Below are 22,156 nucleotides of genomic sequence, written 5' to 3'. Positions count from 1 at the left end.
ATTGTCTGGAGTTGCAGAGATAAACAGATTGGTCACTTTTGACCAACAGTGGATGTTTAAAGGCTGATATAATAATGACAGCTTGGTGTTATTTCCACACCTCACTGCAAAAACTGTATCCCCTAAACACATTAAGCAAGTCTGAAATTAACTATTTTTCTTTATTTGAAATTGGATAATTGTTGAACTCTACCATGTAATTAATATCTAAGAAACTGGATTTTACTGAAATTCATTTGCAAACTAGTCAATAAATATGAATCATGTAAATCATAATAACTGTACGATGTGCAGGTGAGAGCATCTTTTAACTTTTGAGTTATTTTTTTCTTTTGTGTAGTATTTCTAATTTAGGCTAATGTTAGGCTAACTAAAGTGGCCTATTTTAGTCATCCGCACTCAAAATATTGGCTATGGGGGGACACAACAGTTAACAAGTAGTGCCAGGCACAACAAACCCCGCCCCTCGCATGTATTTATCTTATTTTGGCATTGATCCAGCTGATGTCATCACGTCTATGTGTGTGCTGATGTCAGCATAGACAAATTTTGCCCATTATAAGTAAATGGGAAAAACAGATTTGAAAAAATAATAAAAAATTTTAAGTTTGACCTACTTTTCCCAAAATGTAATGGCATCTATTCTGGGTCACTGACAATCTATAAACTCAATTTGGTTTGAATTCAACCAATAGTTTTGCTGCTAGAGTGTTAACAATCAAAGAAACAAACTAAGAAACAGTTTCACTGATTTATTGGTTTGATTTTGATGTTCGGTTCAACAGCTACTATAAGGGTCAAGTACTTCATTTCACACAGTGTGTTTAATCAGCTGATTAATTGATATTAATAGACAAAAGCAACAGGAAAGCCTTTGCTTGTAGAGGAAAAACAAATAAACTAAATCAGATGTGCTGATTCCTGAACAGAATTCAGATTTTCTTCAGGATGTCAGGATTTGGAGTTATCTGAACATGTTGCCACTTTTTAACCAACACTTTTTATTGTGTATTCACATTCTGAAGGTAATATTTGCTATAATTTAAAAAAAAAGAAAAAAAAAAAACAGGTTTATTTATTCATATTAGCAAAATTGAAATTCGAAAAAATTGCACCAAAGTGTACTGTGATTATATCTGCCTTTAAAATTCACTTTTTGGTCAGCTAAATAAAATAAAATAAATAAATAAATAAAACCTACTTAAAGTGACTTTGATGAAATGTTGAATGTAATAACATTCAGATGAATTGGATGTATTTTCTGTCAGTTTTTATTGTTCATCAAATTGTCATCCAACTCCGTGGCTCTGAAAATTTCAGATGTTAGTATAGATGGCCTTCTAGATGCAGCTCTAATGCAAGGTTTTCATCCAACAACAGCAATAAATACACAGTATGTATTCCAACAACGAGTCATTATCCATCATAAAGTATTGATCTCTGTTAATGTTTTTGCTTTTTTGTAGGTTAGAGGTTAGCGTCTCACTACTTTATACAAACATATCACACACTGTATGTTTTTACTGGCAGTATAACTGGTTTAATAACAGTGAACAGCTGAAAACAGCATTCAGTGTAGTAACTACAGTATACAGTAATGTTTGTGTAAATATTACAACCTCTGATGACTTAATAGTTGAATAGTTTGAATAACAGTCTGTTAAGTTGTGAAATAAACAACTGAAATAGTTGGATAATTATGTCATCTGTGTGTTGGATATACCTGTACATACAGTATTTATATATCTGTAAGTGTGTAAGTAGATAATCAGTTACAGAATCTGCGTCAGTTGTGGTCTTGATGTATTTCCTTTCGCTTTTTAAGACCTGAGGAGACACAAACGCACTGGCCGTTCCCTCTTCCCACTTTCATTTGAGCGCAGCTTCGTCCTCGTCTGCTCGAAATAGACACAAGTACAACTTGGCAGGCGTGAGCATCTTTTCATATTGCTTGGCTGGGAATTTAGTGCAACAAATAATCAATTGCACCAGAAAACCTTGATTATTAAAAACATTTTGCCAACTGTGGCGTTAATCCCAGTGTCCTGATGTGCTGTTTCACTTCTCGGTGCATTACGTTTGGCAGGAATAGAAGTGGGGACCAAGATTTTTTAAGATTCACCTTATTTCTCATTTTGAAAAAATGCCAAAATAACAGTTTCATATTGTCATGTTGCAAATCTCTTGGCTGACCCTAAAAAAATGACCCTTTGCTAAGCCCACTCCCCAAAATGGCCACTGTCCAATCCTATATTAGCATCTAGACAGAGGAACTTTCAGAAGAAGTGTGGGCTGAAGCAGTGTGCGAATGTATAAATGTATATTTGACAGATACTTTCATAATCTAGCCTTAATGAATATCAATGAAAACTCCTTTTGTGGCTCTAAAGCACAGGTGTCAAACATGCGGCTGAGGGGCCAAATCCGGCCCGCCAAAGGGTCCAGTCCGGCCCGCGGGATTAATTTGTGAAATGCAAAAATGACATTGAAGATATTAACAATCAATTATGTTTAAAATCATTTTAATTCAGATTCCATATACAGACACATACAGTCCAATTAGATTTCAAGTGGGTCAGACCAGTAAAATATTATCATAATAACCTATAAATAATGACAACCCCAAATTCAATCATTTTTTTACTGTAAAAAAGTAAAATTACATGGAAATGTTTACATTACCAAACTATACTTTTACAAAAAACGTGAATAACCTGAACAATTTTACCAATATTCTGCCTGTTACTAAATGTTTTGTGCGATTGTAATGCACGTTTGCAAATGATAAACTGATAAACCTAGGCATAGTATTGTTAAATCTGCAATTGTTTTTTCTTAAGACAATTCGAGTTGTTCATGTTATTCAGATTTTTAAGGAAACTTTGTAGATGTAAACCTGATCATTACATAATTTTACTTTTTTCACTGTTATTATTTTACTGGTCCGGCCCACTGGAGATCAAATTGGGCTGAATGTGGCCCCTGAACTAAAATGAGTTTGACACCCCTGCTCTAAAGGAAAAGTTAACGCTAGCTAACTTAGCACACTGTTATTGGCAAACAATGAAATACATCCCAGAAACCAGTCTTACTGGTGTTTCTTTTATGTGGTATTCAGTGTTTATTCAGCCTCACAGGATACACAACCAGCTAACTTAAAGTTAACATGAATAACTTCTGTCGTATTTGCTAAACAAACTAACATTAGTTAGTATCTTAACTTAGAGTAGATTTGATCAAATTAACCCTATACTGTGTAACTGTAGTTCCTTTAGTCTTTTCTTTGTACCTCTCTCTCCTTTATCATAGCTGTTAAGACAAACTTTCCGAGTTGTTTTATTTGTAATATTTCTCAACATCGAACCATTGACCATTAAAAATGCCATAGAGTGACGTGACAGGTGGAGCAACAGTAGCTATATGGGTCAGGGGTTAGCGAAGGGTCACTTATCTATACATAATTATTACATCCATTATCCATCTGGACCTCTATGGGTCGCTAAAAGGCAGTAAAATGTCTAAAATCCATCCAACTTTGACATGTCTTTATCAAGTTAGTGTTAAATCGAAGCGAAACGATAAATCCTTGTACACAAAAACACTCAATTTGCAGTATAAGGATGTTAATTTGGGAGGTGGAAAATATAAAACCACTGTATAAAAAAAAAAAAAAAAAAAAAAACAGCAACCAATAAACTCTACTCCTCTATTCACCAAATTCCAGCCCCAATGCAATCTCAGTTGGATTCATAATAGTCTTAAAGCGTCATTGAAACCTGCAGAAACCCTAATTAATCTGTGCAATAAAGAAAAACTTTTACATTCAGCGCTCATCCCATAAACAACAGTATCAACCCACCACTTTGACCTTTGTTCATGCTGTTCACACCGGTTACATTAAATAAAAGTTAGATTTGTACGTAAAACACACTGAAGTCACATACATTTGAATGTAAGCCAGGGTGTTATGTCAGATGAAAACTGAGCGCACCATCTCCACGGTGAACATGTTAGGGGCATAATGGATTACTAATAATAGGACCAATCACTATTCTAATACGGGGGCTTCATCTACAGTAAGTTCTACGATAATCACATACATGCTGGTACTGATGAGAGGCACTATTACACCGATACAACACTGTTTCCACACTCTGCTGCTACTGAATGCTTCTATTAATCATGAAATATGTATCAGGAGGGTTTCTGTTGGCAGTGACTTGAATGCATTTCCTTCAAACTGAGACATTTACACTTTAAAAGTGACACTACATCCACAAACTTTAAATGGACTTTTAATAGGATCTACGTTATCTCAATGAATAATAACACTTTTCACAGACTGAATCCTCTATATTTTACACACGCTGAATGATATCAACCTGAATAACTTAATGTGTATGAGAGTAATATCTCAAAGTTGTCAACCAAAACCAGTGAAACGCATCTGAATGAAAGAGATTGTCTAAACTGATTATACCTTATTTGATTAGTTTGATCATTTAGTTGTTAAATTTTGAGAAAAAATTCGAGTTTGAGAAAAATTGTCCGATTCTAGCTTCGTAAAATTGAATATTTTCGGATTTTTTCACTCCTCTGTGTCAGAAAACTGAATATTATGGGTTTTTAACAACATCTTTCACCATTTTCTGACACTTTATTAACCAAAAAACTAATCAATTAATCGAGAAAATAATTGACAGATTGATCAACAGTGTTGTAGCATAAATATCAATGCCCTCTCGTATTGCAAAATTATGACGATACTGTAATGATTCCCTCAAATATTGCATGTAAATGTGTTTAAATCTTCAGCTGTTTGACTAACTTCTTTATGCGGATGTGGATGTGTCCTTTATACTATGACAATTTTCCTAAAATTACATTAAAATTGCAAGATATCACCATTGTTACAGTATAACCCCTGTTTCATGATAACATATATCACCCAATTCTTGCCAATACACAGCCTTAATTTATCCTGTCACTGAAATTAAAGACTTTCTAGGACATTTTAATCAACCTTTAAATTTGATCTCATTCATTTGCAGCCACTGAAAATATTATTGTAAAAATATGCAGGTAATTTACCAGGGGGCCTAAAAGTTCTTTTGGACGCTGCACTTATAGTAATTCATTTTTCCTGTTCTGTAAGCACTGCCAGACACGCTCATAGAATACAGTGTCTATAAATTGTCAAGTGAAGCAGTTCATCAGTAACCAATTAACCACAGGCTGCTCAGCCTTGATTAGACAAATGAGGAGGATTTCCATATTTAGACATTGATTTGATAGAAATTACACAAGATACTTTTTCCCAGTCCGTTTATATGTGAATGAATACTGTCAACTGCACTGTTCCTTGTCACATGTGTTGTACAGTATATGACCTACAGCACAGGTGTCAAACATGCGGCCCGAGGACTAAGTCCGGCCCACCAAAGGGTCAGATCTGGCCCGCGGGATGAATTTGTGAAATGCAAAAATTACACTGAAGAACAATCAATAGTGTCAAAATTATTTCAGTTCGGGTTCCACATACAGACATATAATCTCAAGTGGGTCAACTCAGTAAAATACTATTGTAGTAACCTATAAATAATGACAACTGCAAATTTTCTCGTTGTTATAGTGAAAAAAGAAAAAAAAGTAAAATTACATGAAAATGTTTACGTCGACAAACTTTCCTTTTTCAAAAAAATGTGAATAACCTGGAATGTCTTAAGAGATTTAAGTGCAATTTTACCAATATTCTGCCTGTTAGTGAATATTTTGTGCTTTTGTAATTGTAAAGTAAGTTGTAACGCACATGTGTAAATGATAAACTCAGGCAGAATATTACTAAAATTGCACCTGTTTTTCTTAAGACATTTGAAGTTGTCCATGTTATTCAGATTTTTAAGGAAACGTTATAGATGTAAACATTGACATCATTTAATTTTACTTGTGTCACTGTTATTATTTTAGTGATCCGGCCCACTTGAGATCTTATTGGGGTGAATGTGGCCCCAGAACTAAAATGAGTTTGACATCCCTGACCTACAGTAACGTTTTGTTTTACACGGATGTGGATGAGAACGTATTCCTCACTGTGCCTTTCCTTAGACACAGTGATCGGCTTCACCTTTTTGGCGCGTGTCTGAATCGCTGCACACTCTTCAGTCCACGCTGCTCCCTTGCAACACCACCCACGGCCAGCAGCTCCTGTTTTGCTTAAATGCAGCCTCGTGCAGCTTTTTTAAGCCCCGTGTTTAATCGGTCCCTCATACTGTCACTTCTGTCTTGCTGTTGGTGACAAAGTACGGCTGCGGAGGCAAGTAGCGGGTGGTGTGCAGCTCCTTCTCTATGATGCACAGTTTCTTGGGGCCGTAGGATTGCCGCAGCCCTAACGTGTCCCTGCTCTCCCAGGATCTGAGCATGGCCGGGCTGGTGGCGGTGCTGGAGCTGTAGTACAGCGACTGCGAGCTGTGGCTCTTGGAGCTTTTGTACTTGTGTCCGTTCTGCTTCGACGACTGCTGTCTGGGCGGGCTGTAAGGATTACTCGGCTCCGGCTCCATGTCCATAGGTTCCATGGGAAGGCTGCCCTTGGTCGCCATCTCCAACAGTTGCCGCCGGTTACTGTAGAAGCCATCATTAGCTTTTTCAGCTACAAACATACACAGATAAACACAAAGAATTCATTGTTGTTGTTTTACGCTTTCTCATATTGTAAGTTAGGTCTGCACAATGTAGTCATCAGCTTAGGAAAGGTTTTAATTTTGCTTTGATTAACCCTTTCATGCACGAATTATTAGAACCTTAATCAAATTTTTTTTCCTGAGTGTTTTTATTCTTCTTTAGGCATGAAAAAAACAATGTGATTGAAAATTTTCTTCTGAAAAATAAATAAAAAAATAAAATAAATAAAATAAAATAAAAATAATAAAAAAAAAAACATAAAAAAATAATAATGAAAAAAAATTCTTATGAGCATATTTTTCATGAAGTTGCAAAAATGTCCACTCAGCTGGACACCACACATTTAATTTTTGACACACAGAAACAAGTATTTACTGATAAACTGTGTGAAAACTATGGGGAGAGCTTGTGATTCTGAAGGTTTATGCTCAGGAGAGATCTACATAATGTTACCAATTTATGCCAGAAAAGATATGTAGTGTCTTAAAACTTTAATAAAGATATGTGTAAAAAAAACAAAAAAAAAACAAAAAAAACAAAACAAAACAAAAAAAAAAAAAAGAAAAGAACAACAAAATCCATGAATATACAAGAGAACAGCTGTAGAATAGCTGTCCACTGGAGTGACCACTATCCATGAAAGGGTTAATTTTACTCTGAATAAATTATACTTTTTATGACAGTGAGCCTGTTTACATGCACACCAATACTCCGATCATTATCTGATTTCTGGAGTTGTCAGATTATTTAAGTGACCGTGCAAAACACAGTAGGGTTTCTGCAGGTATCAGCAAATCTAATTTAATGCTTTTTAATGCCACTTTAAACAAATTTAATGCCCATGTCCAACTGCAGATACAGTTTTATATATAGTTTTATGACAGTTTACCATCGACAGGCTTTAACCAGGTTCTGAATAGTTCCTCCTCCAATCACTTCTGCTGAAACTTGCATTTTACCATTTTTCCTACATTCATTAATATTCCCTCTGCTCTTTTGGCATGAGCACGCTCACAGCACGTTGCATTCCAAGCATCCAGTGTTGTGAGTTTTTGTATCGTCCATAAACAATAGCCAATTAAAGGGTTCCGCCTGTCAATCTTCACACTATACTTCCGATCAAAATTATTAAATGTTTACATAATCAAAATAAATCGTGAATAGCAATGGTTTTTTCCATCAAGTGTATTTAATTTTTTTCAATACCTCTGGACATTGAATTTAATGCTTTTTCATGCCATTTAAGGCCTTCATTTCACAAAATGTATTTAACGACTTTTAATGCTTTTAATGACCCGCAGAAACCCTGCACAGGTGTTAACCCTTTCATGCATAGTGGTCACTACAGTGGACATCTATTCTACAGTTGTTCTCTTATATATTCATGGATTTTGTTGTTTTAGTTCCATATCAGTCAACACAGGGATGCTTATGCACCATCCCATATACTGCAATTCATTGTTCTTGATAAACCTGATCTGCAGTAACTTGTTTGAGTGTAAATCAATTGCTTTTTATTGTTATTAAACTGTAATTAACAGTTTTTGTTTTTTTGTTTTTTTTTTTTTACAAAAAGTTTTTTTTTTTTTTTTTTTGCATATTATCTCCATGAAGTGAGTAGTGACTAGTATTAGAGTATGTTAAAATGTGAGAAAATGTCAGATTAGCTGCATTAAAAAATGTATTTCATAGTTTTCACACAGTATATCCGTATATATATGTCTTTGCTTCAAAAATTAAATGCATGGTGTCCAGTTGAGTGGACCTTTTTGCAACTCAAATAGGTTCATAAAAAAAAATTCAATCGCATTGTTTTTTTTAATGCCTAGAGGAATTAAAACACTCAGGAAAAAAAAAAAATCTTGATTAAGGCTCTCATAATTCATGCATGAAAGGGTTAAACATACGGCCCGTGGGCCATACCCGGCCTGCCAGTGGGTCAACTGCAGCCCCTGGGATGAATTTGTGCAATGCAAAAATTACACTGAAGATATTAACAATCAATGGTAAATACAGGGAAAATCCTGATGCTCACTGAAGAAACGCAAAATACAGAGGATAATGTCATAATAAATGGTGATAAATCACTGAAGAAAAGTTAAATATAAATAAAAAACATATTTTGGAACTGCCACAAAAGTAGCACTGGGTCTTTATTGGTTAATATCCACTATTTTTTTTACATAATTCCTTCCCGTCCAATAGAAGTAAACACATGCTTGTAAATTCAGTGCGTGAACGGTCAGTTAACACTTGATTATTTGCGTGCTGATTACAGGATATGTTACTCATCTGCTGTAATTTTCTCAGAGGAACCACCGGAGTGTGAATGTATGTCTCCAGTCAGTTGTGACAGTGTATGAAAACATTATTCGCTTCAGCACTAATTGAACGCGAGCGTCACAAGCTCCAGTATATTTTAATGAATCGTCTGTCTGATAACCTTTAATGACTTCTCTTCATCACCAACGGGCTCCGTGGCTGTAATTCTCACTTCTTTGTAAAGGAGTAGGGACAAGACATGTAGAGATACTTCCATATCTACTACACATCTACTACTTCAATAAAACCCATCAGTGCTAACATACTGGATGTACCGTAGGAACACAGAGGTTCACGTGTAGTTGCAACTCATTTGTGTTTTGATTGCTCCTGATTATCTCCTGTCCCTGGTCTCATTACTTGAGATTTGCTCTATTTTTATTTTCCCTAATGATTGGTTTGTTTGACGGCGCTTGACAGTGGATTAGCGGTGTCGACGCTTCAGCTGCTCTCATGAATCACAAAGAGATTAAGGTGTTTTAATTGATTGGACCTTTTATGCGGAGGCTGATAACTGCCAATCCTTCCATGGCCAGGCCTGTCAAACGGTTATCATCTATTTAAAAAAAAAAAAAAAAAAGACTTATAAATGGCACCAGATATGAATCCCTTCACTCTCTTATAATGACAGCATGTTCTTCTACTTTCATTTCTATATTTGCAACTGGTAAAAAGAGAGAATTGTCTCAGAGAAAGTTGAAATCTTGTTAAAATCACCTGTTGTCAGTCATCATTACTTCAGCACAAACTGTTTATGACTCATTTAACATGTACTGTATCGCCATAACTAGTGTGTAACTTTTTTTTTTGTTTGCTGAAAGGTGTTATTCTGTAATTTGCAGCACATACTGAAAAGTAATTTTAACACTCTGAATATAGACTTAGTACAAGAAATAATTGTGCAGCACCTTGATAAGTGGTGTTATCTGTATGCACAATAGACTTGAGAGATTTTGTTTCATCAAAGCTATTATTGTCTCAAATGCCTGCTGTGCCGACTTTCAGAAATTTTACATGTGAAGAACAAACTTGTGTCTATAAATACACTTTCAGCACCACTTTTTCTGTTGATGGAATAAGGGTTAAGTGATACACTGACATTTCTGCTACCTGGAGATACGGCAGAGACTTAAACCAGACAAGTTCCTATTTAAAGAAAAAGTGTCTTTGTTTTTAAGTAGATATCCAACACTGTCAAAAAACCTTATTTTGAAATGTTGTTGTAATGCTAAAAAAACTATGAAGGTGTTGTTAATTATGTTTTTTTTTTTTTTTTGGTTTATACAGCCAATGTTTTGAATGAACATAAAACCTATAATCATGAGTGAGACTGTGTGTAAATGTTATTACTTTGTGGTTCATTATAGCAGTTCAGTATAGTTATACTATATATAGCCCCTCAGTAATGTGTTATAAATAATATTTCCTTTTAAATATTCAACAAATGGTGCCAGGTACAAAAAACCCCACCCCTCACACATATTGTAGCTTATTTTGGCTTCAGTCCATCTGATGTCATCATGTCTATGCATGTGCTGATGTCAGCATATCAATTGCCTCTATATATGTTCCAAGTTTGAAATAAATTGAAACAAAATTGATGTTTTTATAGACATGAAATCTCGCCCATTATAAGTAAATGGGAGAAAAAAAAAGATGTAAAAAATTCATAAAAAATTGAAACTTTGACCTATTATTCCCAAAATGTACTGACATCTCTTCTGGGTCACTGGCAATCTATAAACTAAATTTAGTATGAATTCAAGCAATAGTTTTGCTGCTACAGACATTTTAAATTTCACCCATTGTAAGTAAAATGGGAAAAAAAAAAGATTTTAAAAATTCATAAAAAATTTTGACTTTGATCTACTGTTCCCAAAATGTAATGAGATCTATTCTGGGTCACTAGCAATCTATACACCCAATTTGGTATGAATTCAACCAATAGTTTTGCTGCTAGAGTGTTAACAAACAAAGAAACAAACCGAACCAAAAACAACACCCCTTGCCTCCCCTTTGGAGGGTGGGGTAAAAATAACCCAAAAAAAAAAGTTTAGAATAAGTTATGTCAAAGATGCTGATGTAGTATACTGAATCTATTCATGGGGATGGTCCAACAGATTTATGTGACCACTAGAGGGAGTAGTGAGTCACTCTGTCGGTCTCCCATAGTGTGGAAAACCAACACTACACGGCCTTTGACCAAAGGGTCAGAAAGTGATCAGATGGAACTCAATTTTTTGAGTCACAGAAAGTGTCAAAGTGTCAAAATAATAAAACCTAGGAGTACTATTGTTTTCACCTCTGGACCCAACTCTAAAGGAAAAGACTCGGATTCCAAACAGATGTTTAGTGCAGCTATTGACAACATAAAGTGATTTATGGTTTTACTGTGGCTGTTTTCAGTCTAAAAACAGAGCTTATATAATGGAGCTATAATGTAAACTATCAACTAACATGGCACATGAAGATTACAAGACACAGTGTTATTTTGACCAACTATGAGTTTTTGTTTAATGAGGAAAACTTGATGATATTATAATACAGATGTGTGTAAACAACAAGCTTTATACTTTATTCAGCGAGTGATACGGTCTGTGGATACATAGTGTTGATTCCTTGGTGGGTTTTCTAGTCCTTGGTGTGTTCTGATATGTTACTTCCTCCTGGGGGTGAGAGTTTGGAATATCAATACTACATACAGTCGCGGAAAAAATTATTAGACCATCATAAGTCATCAAAAACAATGGTTATGCAATCAGGTACTAACGCCTGTGTGTATCATGTGGCTCAAACAAACAGAATAGAAAACATGGAATGCCTAAAAGCACTGTTTTTGTCCGTACAATGCCGTAGCTATTGATGTAAGAACTGAAGTGATTTTGGTTATTATCAAGAAAACCATGGAAAATGGATAGATATCAGCTCTGAAATGAAACTCTTATGAGCTATTTTTGTTGTTATCATTATATTTGTCCAAACAAATGTACCTTTAGTTGTACCAGGCATTAAAATGAACAACAAACTGAAGAAAACAAGGGTGGTCTAATAATTTTTTCCGCGACTGTATAAGCCCTTTAACATTTGCATGTACTCCTGTGTTTATGTGAAGTTGTGAACTGGGAGGTGGTTGTTTACTGATGTTAGTGTAGAAAACAGACTGTAAGACTATTGTCAAGTTCAAAGGTCAAGTAAATTCTTTTAATACATGTATGTGATTTAAATATAATGAACTTAAAGGTAGGGTAGGAAATGTTTTCCAGGAGCATTTTTTACTATATACTGCTTAAAATCCCCTTCATACCCCAATTGCAACCAATTAATTAAATGCTCTAACACAAAAATAAGAAAAATTCAGTCACCTGTGGAACGGACAGGACTGAAAAAACACCATTCAATAATTTTAACCAGCCCATCAAAATGATTGAATGGCGATACGTCTATCACATTCACCTGCCATTAGTCCCTCCCCCTCTGCAACTACAATCAATACAATGAGGCGTGGCTTTGGGGGGGAAGTCTGAAGAAAGGGGTTTAGGCTTTTGAATTATGTATTTTCAAAATGTAGCTTGCTCGAACCGTTTTTCCAGGATCTCCTACCCCACCTTTAACCCTTTCATGCATTAATTGTGAGAACCTTAGTCAAGATTTTTTTCTTCAGTGTTTTTATTCCTCCTTAGGCATGAAAAAAACTATGCGATCAAGGTTTTTTTTTCTGTGGAGTTACAAAAATATCCATGCATTTAATTTTTGAAGTAAAGAAACGTGTTTAAAACCCAATATCAGAGAGGGATATGAAAACAATGAAATAAAAACATGTTTAATGCTGCTAATCTGATGTCTTCTCACATTTTAACATATTCTAATGCTATTAATTCCTCACTTCATCGAGATAATGTGCAAAAAAAAAAACCTTCTTGTCTAACAAATAACAATTGATTTACACTCAAACATGTTAGTGCAGATCAGGTTTATCAAGAACGGCAAAGCAACAGTAATGGTATGAATGTCAGGATATGAGATGATGCGCAACTGTCCTCTGTGTTAGCTGATATGGAACTAAAACAACTAAACTCATTAATATACAAGAGAACAGCTGGAGAAGAACTCTCTACTGGAGTGACTTATGCATGAAAGGGTTAATTTCCAAAATTCTTGCTATCTGAGATATGTGCATAATGTATTTGTATTAACACAGTTAGTATTTATGTTTTTACTTATTTACAGTTTGAATGTTGACAGAATCTTCAGACACATTTGAACAGAAATTGCTTAATCTGCGTCTGTGTTTCATATTTGTTTACTTCAGTAGGCGTTTCTGGATTCTAATTGGTTTTGGCGTAATGTTTGACTGGATTTTAAAGTCACCTGGAGGTCAGGACTCAGTATGCGTACATTATTGCATGTTAAGGTGGACAGTATGTTGACTGTTTGTTTCCCTTGTGCTGATTCTTCTCATCCTAACATTACACTTTCATGGCACTGACCAAATTTTACTATCGAGCTGGGGTGCCGATAGGGGTGGGGGGGGTAAACATGAGAAATTCATGGGGTCCAGCATTTGGGGGGGCCCACAGAGCAGAGGAGGGGTCCAGTGGATACGGGCTAGAAGTTGTGAAAATTTTATGTAAGAACCGCTGTATAAGAGAAGAGAGGCATAGAAGTCGGGAATCGGATGTTAAAGGCATGTCAAGTTTCAAGTTTTCACGCTAGCACAAGTGACGTTATGTATGGACACCAAGGTTATAGTAGTTTCGGATTTTTAATTATAGTTTACTTTTATTTAGTTTGGACTTTTTTTTCTCTTATTCAGTTAGTTTTAATTCGTTTTTAGAGCAGGTTTGCTACTTTTTTTTATTAATTTTCATTTTTTCTAAATGCTTAGTTTTAGTTTAGTTTTAGTTTTTTCTCTTTCATCTTTCATCTTGCTCACCGTCGTATATGTTTCCAGGTAGAGTGGGGATGAGAAGATGACTCTAAACCACAAGAGGTGACGGTCCGTGAGGTGTCGTATGGTGCCAGCAGGTAAAATTGCTCGAGCGAAATAAATCGATTTCATATCAATCCGACAACGACAAAATGAAAACGAAGGGAATTTTATCCAGAATTTTTATCCGTTTTAGTTAGTTTTGTAAGCACACAATACAGTTTCAGTTAGTTATCATTTTTTCTTTTAATTATAGTTTTTATTGATTTCAGTTAACGAAAATGTTTTTTTAATTCTAGTTTTCGTCCTTTTGTTAGTTTTCGTTAATGATAATAACCTTGATGGACCCCACCCCCCTTAAGATCGACAAGCTACTGAATTTTATGAAAGGACCCACAACACTTAGTTTTCATGAAAAATGTCTGAAAGTGTGGCATTGTTTGATACCAAATGTTAATACCTAAGAAGTAAATGACATACAAATAGATTTTACATGTTTTTACGTTAACAGAAGGGCTTAACTCAGTAGGTGTTGTATAAATACGAATGAGCTAAAACTGTATACTGTAATCTGTATTATTATTTCACATATGAACACCAACCGCTTCTATTCTAACTGTATCTAGTTTCTACTGTATAGCAGCAGATGAAAGGCATTGAGTTACTCCAGACAAAGCATTGGGATTTTCACAGAAAAACCCAAGATCTTGACATAGAAATCAATGAACAAGGTATTATTGTGGATCAGGGGAGGTGCTCATTTTTCAAAATATGTTACAATCTGTTCACACGTTGTAAATAAAAAATCCATTAAGATATGTAGATTTATTTACCCAAGTCACATATAGACTTTTTTTTTCTACATTTACTTATTGGTAAGTAATACACTGTAAGCCCGGATTTTGTATTTACTAAAAGGCTTTAATTACAATGCACTTAAATGATGTAAGTTTTATGATGTTACTATAAAATGTTAAGTATATTCTACTAATTTGTAGACATAGTTGAAAGTACGAAAAAGTTTAAGTTGAATGGAATTAAATCACTAAGTTTTAGTCATGACCACACCTTTTTATCTTCGCATTGCATTGTGGGAATTGGGCATGTTGCTGAAAATGTGTTATTTTTATGTGCAGGGGTTCAGCGGGGTTGTGGTGTTAGTGTTAATTTGGATTTAATGTGTGTATGGCAGTGTTTATTGGCCTTTTTGTGTTTGTTTTTGTATTTTTGTAGAGCTGCACCATGAGTCAGAGCCAGAGGAAGAACAATGGCTTTACTGTTCACCTAAGACTGTTATTGAACAATGGAAATCTTAATAACTTGCCAAATTAAAAGCACTTCCTGTACTGGCAAATGACAACGAGCTAACTTCCATTCATGCTACGATATATTAGGTTGAATAATTTCATAACTATTTTGGTCAGTAATAGGATTTTGAGTTTGATTATCTTAAAAAATGTTGTTTAATCAAAGATAAATTAATTTGGCTGCAAATGAGAAAATTGGTCAGTGTAACCTAAAATGCTGAGTTGAATGGTTAGATAGTGGGGTTGATTTTACAACAGATTTAAAGTACAAATAACTTGTCTTTTAGTATTTTCTACTTAATAGTTTAAGTTCAATACTTTCAGCATTAAAGTTGAACCTACTTAAACCAATTGATTAGTCGATCATTACTCAAATCATTTAAGTGCAATCACTTGCCTCAAATTTTTGGAGTAAACTCTACTTATCCGGGCTTAGTGTACAGAAATTAATGTTCCACCAGCTCAAAAAAATAAAAGAAACCCAAAGACAAATAAAAGTCTGATTCCCATACATTCTCACTCCTAACCCATCACATACTGACACCTTTCCTACTTCACGCCACCTCGCCCATATTGACAGTTTTTTTTTTTTTTATTTTCTGCGTGTTGATCCCTGATGCAGTAGAACTACCGCAGGTGTTGAAAACAGACTTCAAGGGGTCATGACAAAGCAGCGGTATGTGACGACTTAGGTGTGAAAATGAGCTCTGATCAGATAATAAATTGCAAATGCTTTTTTTTTCATGATAAACAGCTTCTTACCCACAGCCTTGAGCGTTGCATACTTGTTGAGATCCTTGAGCGGCTTCTGTTCTTCATAGGGGCTGGTGATTTGTCCCAGAGCCGGGTAAGGCTGCGTTATCAGAGTCGAAGCATTGTTCATTTGACTGCTGTCTAAAGAAGGGAAAACATACACGTTTTTATTTCTAAACCTTGTAAAGCCCGAACCATTAAATCATTGACAGAAAATTCCAATTCCAGAAGGGTAATTGTCCTGAAATGGAAATCACCACAGCCCCCTTCCTTTTTACACTGGCTCAGAGACGTCTTGTATTTCCTCAAATTGGAAAAAATTAGAATGACACTGCTGATAAATTCTCACAAATCTGGAATCCTCTGTTTCAACTAGTCAGAAAAACTCATTTCTCCTTTGTTCCAGATTGACCTGTATGGTAATTTTTCCGCCTGGTCCTTTTCTTTGTTTTTCTATTCGGTAATGTACCTTGTGTGACACATAACACATCAATATTCTAAATGTGAACCTTTCAAGCCTTTTTTTTTTTGTTTGTTTGATTTTTGTTTTTGTTTTTGTTAATGGAGAAGGTTGGTGTAGTTGTTCTTGGGTTTGTTTGCATGTAAAAAAAACTGGAAATTGTGCAACAATTTATTTTCAATTGATGTGTCACATATGATACAATGATTGTGTTGCCCAATTTCTACAAAAGTCCAAATAAACAAAGGTTGAAAAAAGAAAAGAAAAGAAAATTCCAGTTCCTCTAAACTGCAACTTTTATTGGTGCTTCTGAACAACCCCCCCAAAAAATTCCAATATCAATTTCCATGTATGACTTTCAATTTTGTATCATATTTGATACATCGGGTCTCAATGGTCAAGTATTATTATTTCTGAACAAACAAAAACATAATATAACACAAACCTGTCTAACAAATTGGTAATTCCTATTCAAAATTGGCAAAGTTCTGCCTCCTTCCGGGTCAAAACACAGTCATGTCCCAACTGATTGCCATTCCAACATTTATTTCAATATAAAGTAGCCCCTTGTTTTGGATAATCCCTTATGGTCCAACTAAAACAAAAATGAATTTAAAAGTAAAAATGTGGGTCATTTAGCAACACTAATCTGTCAAATTGTCTCTAAAATGTCCCGTCAGAGAGATTTCAAATACCGTGTTTTGACCCATAGATAGATAGATAGATAGATAGATAGATAGATAGATAGATAGATAGATAGATAGATAGATAGATAGATAGATAGCTTTATTGTCGCTTCCAAAAATGAATTTAAAAGTGAAAATGTGGGTCATTTCGTAACACTAATCTGTCAAATTGTCTCTAAAATTTCTCGTCAGAGAGATTTTGAATACTGTATTTTGACCGACAGACAGACAGATAGATAGATAGATAGATAGATAGATAGATAGATAGATAGATAGATAGATAGATAGATAGATAGATAGATAGATAGATAGATAGATAGATAGATAGGGGTCAAAACAGTAATATCTCATCAGAGAGTGAAATTTAATTGATTGTCATTCTAACATTTATTTCAATATGAAGTAGCTCCTTGTTTTGAATAATCCCTTATGGTCCAACTAAAGCAAAAATTTATTTAAAAGTAAAAATGTGAGTCATTTCGTAACACTAATCTGTCAAATTGTCTCTAAAATGCCCCGTCAGAGAGATTTCAAATACTGTGTTCTGACCCTTCCTCATTATTGACAGTCTTGTACTGTCCCTGGAGAGGCCTCTGGTGAACGAATTCCTCCCCCCTGGTGGATTATCTGTGTATTGCATGTATCTAATTGTATACATCAGGTTTTTAAAGGAAAAAAAAATGTAGAGGGCTTCAAAACTCATGCATCAAATACGATATGTTTCGCGTTATAGGGTTATTTTTAAGCTTATTTTCTCCTTAAGACAGTTACGCATCTGAGGTCCATCTTTAGAAAATAAATCATCCTGATAGAAAGACGGATGTGAATATAGAATAATTGTGTCTCTAACTCTGTAGTGTCACTCTGCCTAAAGTAGGCCTTTCTGGGCACCCAGCTGGAAAGTCATGACTGCTCTTTGTAAACTGTACTAATCCTACAGTAGACATCTGGTAAATTAACGGGTGCACAGCAAATAGACTGGCCCCCTGCCTACTGGCACGGCAGAGCAAACAGATGTTCAGAGTGTCTTCTCCTTGTTTAAAGTGGAGGAGATTAGTGGAATGTACCAATTCACAGGCGACACTCTGAGGACGGTTGCTCACTCCTCCATAAGTGTAGTTATATATATCCCAGTAAAGATATCACCACGTTAAAGGATCGATAGCCCACGTCATCGGCTAATGGTTTCTTTCAAACAATAGCTTCCTCTGAGAAGTTCTAAATATGGATGCACTGTGATTGAAGCACCAGTGCAATATAGAAATTAGAATTTGTACACATCCTCCAATAGTCATAATAGTTGCAGTCAATGTCTTACCACTGTGACAGTATTTTGTATCTTGCACAATCAATCTTTAATTTTTTTGCACCTTGATACACTGACTTTTTGCACAGGATACTTGCTTTATTGTATTTTACCTATTTATTTTTCCTTGCTTATTTTATTTCCTTTTAATTTAGTCTAATTGTTTTAATTGTGCAGTTTATTTCCTTTATTTCCTTTTAGTTTTGTCTAATTGTTTTAATTGTACAGTTTTTTCCCTTTATTTCATTATAGTTTAGTCAAAATTTTTTTAACTGTAAAGTTTGTTTCCTTTATTTCCTTTTAGTTTTGTCTAATTGTTTTAATTGTACAGTTTCTTCCCTTTATTTCATTATAGTTTAGTCTAATTTTTTAACTGTAAAGTTTTTTTTCCTTTATTTCCTTTTAGTTTAGTTTAATTGTTTTAATTGTAGTTTATTTCCTTTATTTCCTTTTAGTTTAGTCTAATTGTTTTAATTGTACAGTTTTTTTTCCCTTTATTTCATTATAGTTTAGTCAAAATTTTTTTAACTGTAAAGTTTGTTTCCTTTATTTCCTTTTAGTTTAGTCTAATTGTTTTAATTGTGCAGTTTATTTCCTTTTAGTTTTGTCTAATTGTTTTAATTGTACAGTTTCTTCCCTTTATTTCATTATAGTTTAGTCTAATTTTTTTAACTGTAAAGTTTTTTTCCTTTATTTCCTTTTAGTTTAGTTTAATTGTTTTAATTGTACAGTTTATTTCCTTTATTTCCTTTTAGTTTAGTGTAATTGTTTTAATTGTACAGTTTATTTCCTTTATTTCCTTTTAGTTTAGTCTAATTGTTTTGATTGTACAGTTTTTTTCCCCTTATTTCATTATAGTTTAGTCAAAATTTTTTTAACTGTAAAGTTTTTCCTTTATTTCCTTTTAGTTTAGTCTAATTGTTTTAATTGTGCAGTTTATTTCCTTTTAGTTTTGTCTAATTGTTTTAATTGTACAGTTTCTTCCCTTTATTTCATTATAGTTTAGTCTAATTTTTTTAACTGTAAAGTTTTTTTCCTTTACTTCCTTTTAGTTTAGTTTAATTGTTTTAATTGTACAGTTTATTTCCTTTATTTCCTTTTAGTTTAGTCTAATTTATTTAATTGTACAGTTTATTTCCTTTATTTCATCATGGTTTAGTTTAATTGTTTACGTTAAGTAAGAATTTCATCGCTCAGTACTAATATTTATATAACAAACTTCTCGAGTGTTTGGATCTTGAAACAGGAGTAAAAAAAAAAAAAAAAAAAAAAAAGTGAAATCCTGATGATAGTTGACAAACTTTAATATACAGTGAGTCCACTAGTCCTTGGTCTAAAATCTGACTGATAAAAACAGATTATTAATACAGAAAATAGGTTAATTAGGCTCTTATTCCCTACTGGTCAGCACTAAAGTTTATTACTGTGCTAATTAATTTGGAAAGTCTCAAATTATCAATGCTGTCTCATGAAATGTCGCTACCGTGATCAGATGTGGAGGTCATTTAAGGTAGAAAAGGACTGACACTGTTTTCACCTTGTGATAAAGACTCTTTTTTTTTTCCATATATAACTTTATCTAAGCCGGAGCTCCTCTATTATTAAGTTTATTGTAAGCCTTATTAAAAACTAAATATGAAGGAACATGGACAGCACTGTCACATGTACACATGAGTTATTACACTCCCTCAGTGATGGATTGTCCTCATAAACCCCAAATTACACTATAAAGTTGTTGAAGAAACTAGTTGCTAAACTTTTACAGGCTGATGACCTTTACAGCAATTTTAATGGATTTAAATGTGATGTAGTTAACAGCCTCATTTAACCACAGTCTCGAAAACTGTCTAAATGTCTGTTTTCACTTGTCAGGTTCCTTTTTTAGCTTGTTGACCTGTTTTAGTTTCATATAATTTACAGTAAGTGGGACATAGGCACAGGCTCTGATTCATTGTAATCTTGATGAGAAATAAGGGTAGATTTTCTGCTTTTGTGGAAATATATTTTGTTGTATATTGTACAGATTCTAAAGCCTCATGAGATAAATTGGTGATTTGTGGTATGAACATGTATGTAAAATTGCTTTTATTTCCCAGTAATAGTGTCTTGTCTCTGTGTTAAATGCTAAACCCAATTTTATTAGCCTTTGGTACAGTTATTTGTGTATTTGGGGACCCTTATAGTTTTAAAATGTTTGAATTTGAGCCCTCCAGGTGCTGCAAAGCTATCTTTATATTCACTTTCATGTTTTGGTATGTGTAATGGGAGATATTATTGATGGGTTTACATGTAGTTTGGGGTTTACGTATGAGACCCTGTATAGTTTAGTCTGTATTTGTTTATGTTTATTTCTTGCAGAATGGTTTCGCAATGGTGATAACAACCAATACAAAGGTGCTATGACTAATTATTCCTTGTTATCTAATTTAATGTGATAAATAGCCAATGAAGAAAATATATTTGATTATGAATCTGACACTGAAAATAAGGAAGGGGCAGGACTAGATAAGTTTTTGCATCTTTCTGTCCCTCCTTAAACTGTGTCTGTGTCATATGTACACTTATGTTAAATTTATTGTAGTTTGTTACTTTTTTTTTTTATTAATGACCAGTGATGGGTGCATATGTAACTGACTTCTTGGTTTTGTTGCTTTTTTCTAGTTCTTTTTTTCTTTTTTTAGTTTAAAGTTTGAGACAAATAAATAAGAATAAGAATTTTGGAAAAAATCGAGTGGATTTCTACAACCAGTTTTGATTCCTGCTTAATTTGTTATGTCTACAGGGTGGGGAAGCAAAATTTACAATATTTTGAGGCAGGGATTGAAAGACAGTGTATGACCAATTAGTTTATTGAAAGTCATGAGAATTTATTTGCCACAAGAAAATTTACATAATAGAAAATGTTTTTATTCTATGTGTCCTCCTTCTTTCTCAATAACTACCTTCACATGCTTGCTGAAACTTGCGCAAGTGTTCCTCAAATATTCGGGTGACAACTTCTCCCATTCTTCTTTAATAGTATCTTCCAGACTTTCTGGTAATAGTTTTGCTCATAGTCATTCTCTTCTTTCCATTATAAACAGTCTTTATGGACACTCCGACTATTTTTGAAATCTCCTTTGGTGTGACGAGTGCATTCAGCAAATCACACACTCTTTGACGTTTGCTTTCCTGATTACTCATATGGGCAAAAGTTTCTGAAAAGGTATGGATAATAGTGTTAGGTATGATTATGACATCAATATATGTTTGGTTTCAAAACAATTGACGTAGTGCCTGCTGAGAAAAAACAACTAAATGTTCATTGTAAATTTTGCTTCCCCACCCTGTATAACTAGTTACGTCATGACATTTGCCCATATAAGGTCAAGACTTCTGACGAAAATTTCTCCGAGGACGTCGTAATTATTTGTCAGCAGTAGCGGTTGTAGTCAAAACTGAAAATATGTCCAAACTTCGAGCCGATTACCTAAAATGTTCAGTTGTTGGTTGTATTAACGAACACAAGTGGCTGAATGGGACAGAGCAGCACAGCCAACAACCTGGAGGGGGTGGGGCTTGAAGTGGCTCATTTGCATTTAAAGGGCCAGCGCTCAAAACCACCTTTTTCGTGTCATTACTCAGAAACAGGGTTGAAGATGGACCTGTGGAGTTGAATTAATGAAGAATTCAGACCCAAGCAGAGCATTTACAGTTTATGCAGACCACAGAGAAATG

At 34.3% G+C, this 22,156-nt stretch overlaps 1 protein-coding gene across 1 annotated transcript in view; it reads right to left on the bottom strand.

The window, feature by feature from the left end:
• Positions 1–6,197: 6,197 nt before the first annotated feature.
• shisa9b (shisa family member 9b) overlaps positions 6,198–22,156 on the bottom strand; it is a 42,351-nt gene continuing 26,392 nt past the window's right edge. Inside the window, exons 3-4 of the mRNA XM_030141863.1 lie at positions 15,997–16,128; positions 6,198–6,646 (exon numbers count right to left, since the gene is read on the bottom strand). Of these exons, the coding sequence (XP_029997723.1) occupies positions 6,264–6,646; positions 15,997–16,128 (515 nt within the window). The 3' untranslated portion in view covers positions 6,198–6,263. The remainder of the gene's footprint in view (positions 6,647–15,996; positions 16,129–22,156) is intronic.

This window comes from Sphaeramia orbicularis, chromosome 8 (assembly GCF_902148855.1).
Source record: "Sphaeramia orbicularis chromosome 8, fSphaOr1.1, whole genome shotgun sequence".
Classification (NCBI taxonomy): domain Eukaryota; kingdom Metazoa; phylum Chordata; class Actinopteri; order Kurtiformes; family Apogonidae; genus Sphaeramia; species Sphaeramia orbicularis.
The sequence above is the reverse complement of the archived record's forward strand: the minus strand, read 5'-3'. Positions and strand labels throughout refer to the sequence as shown.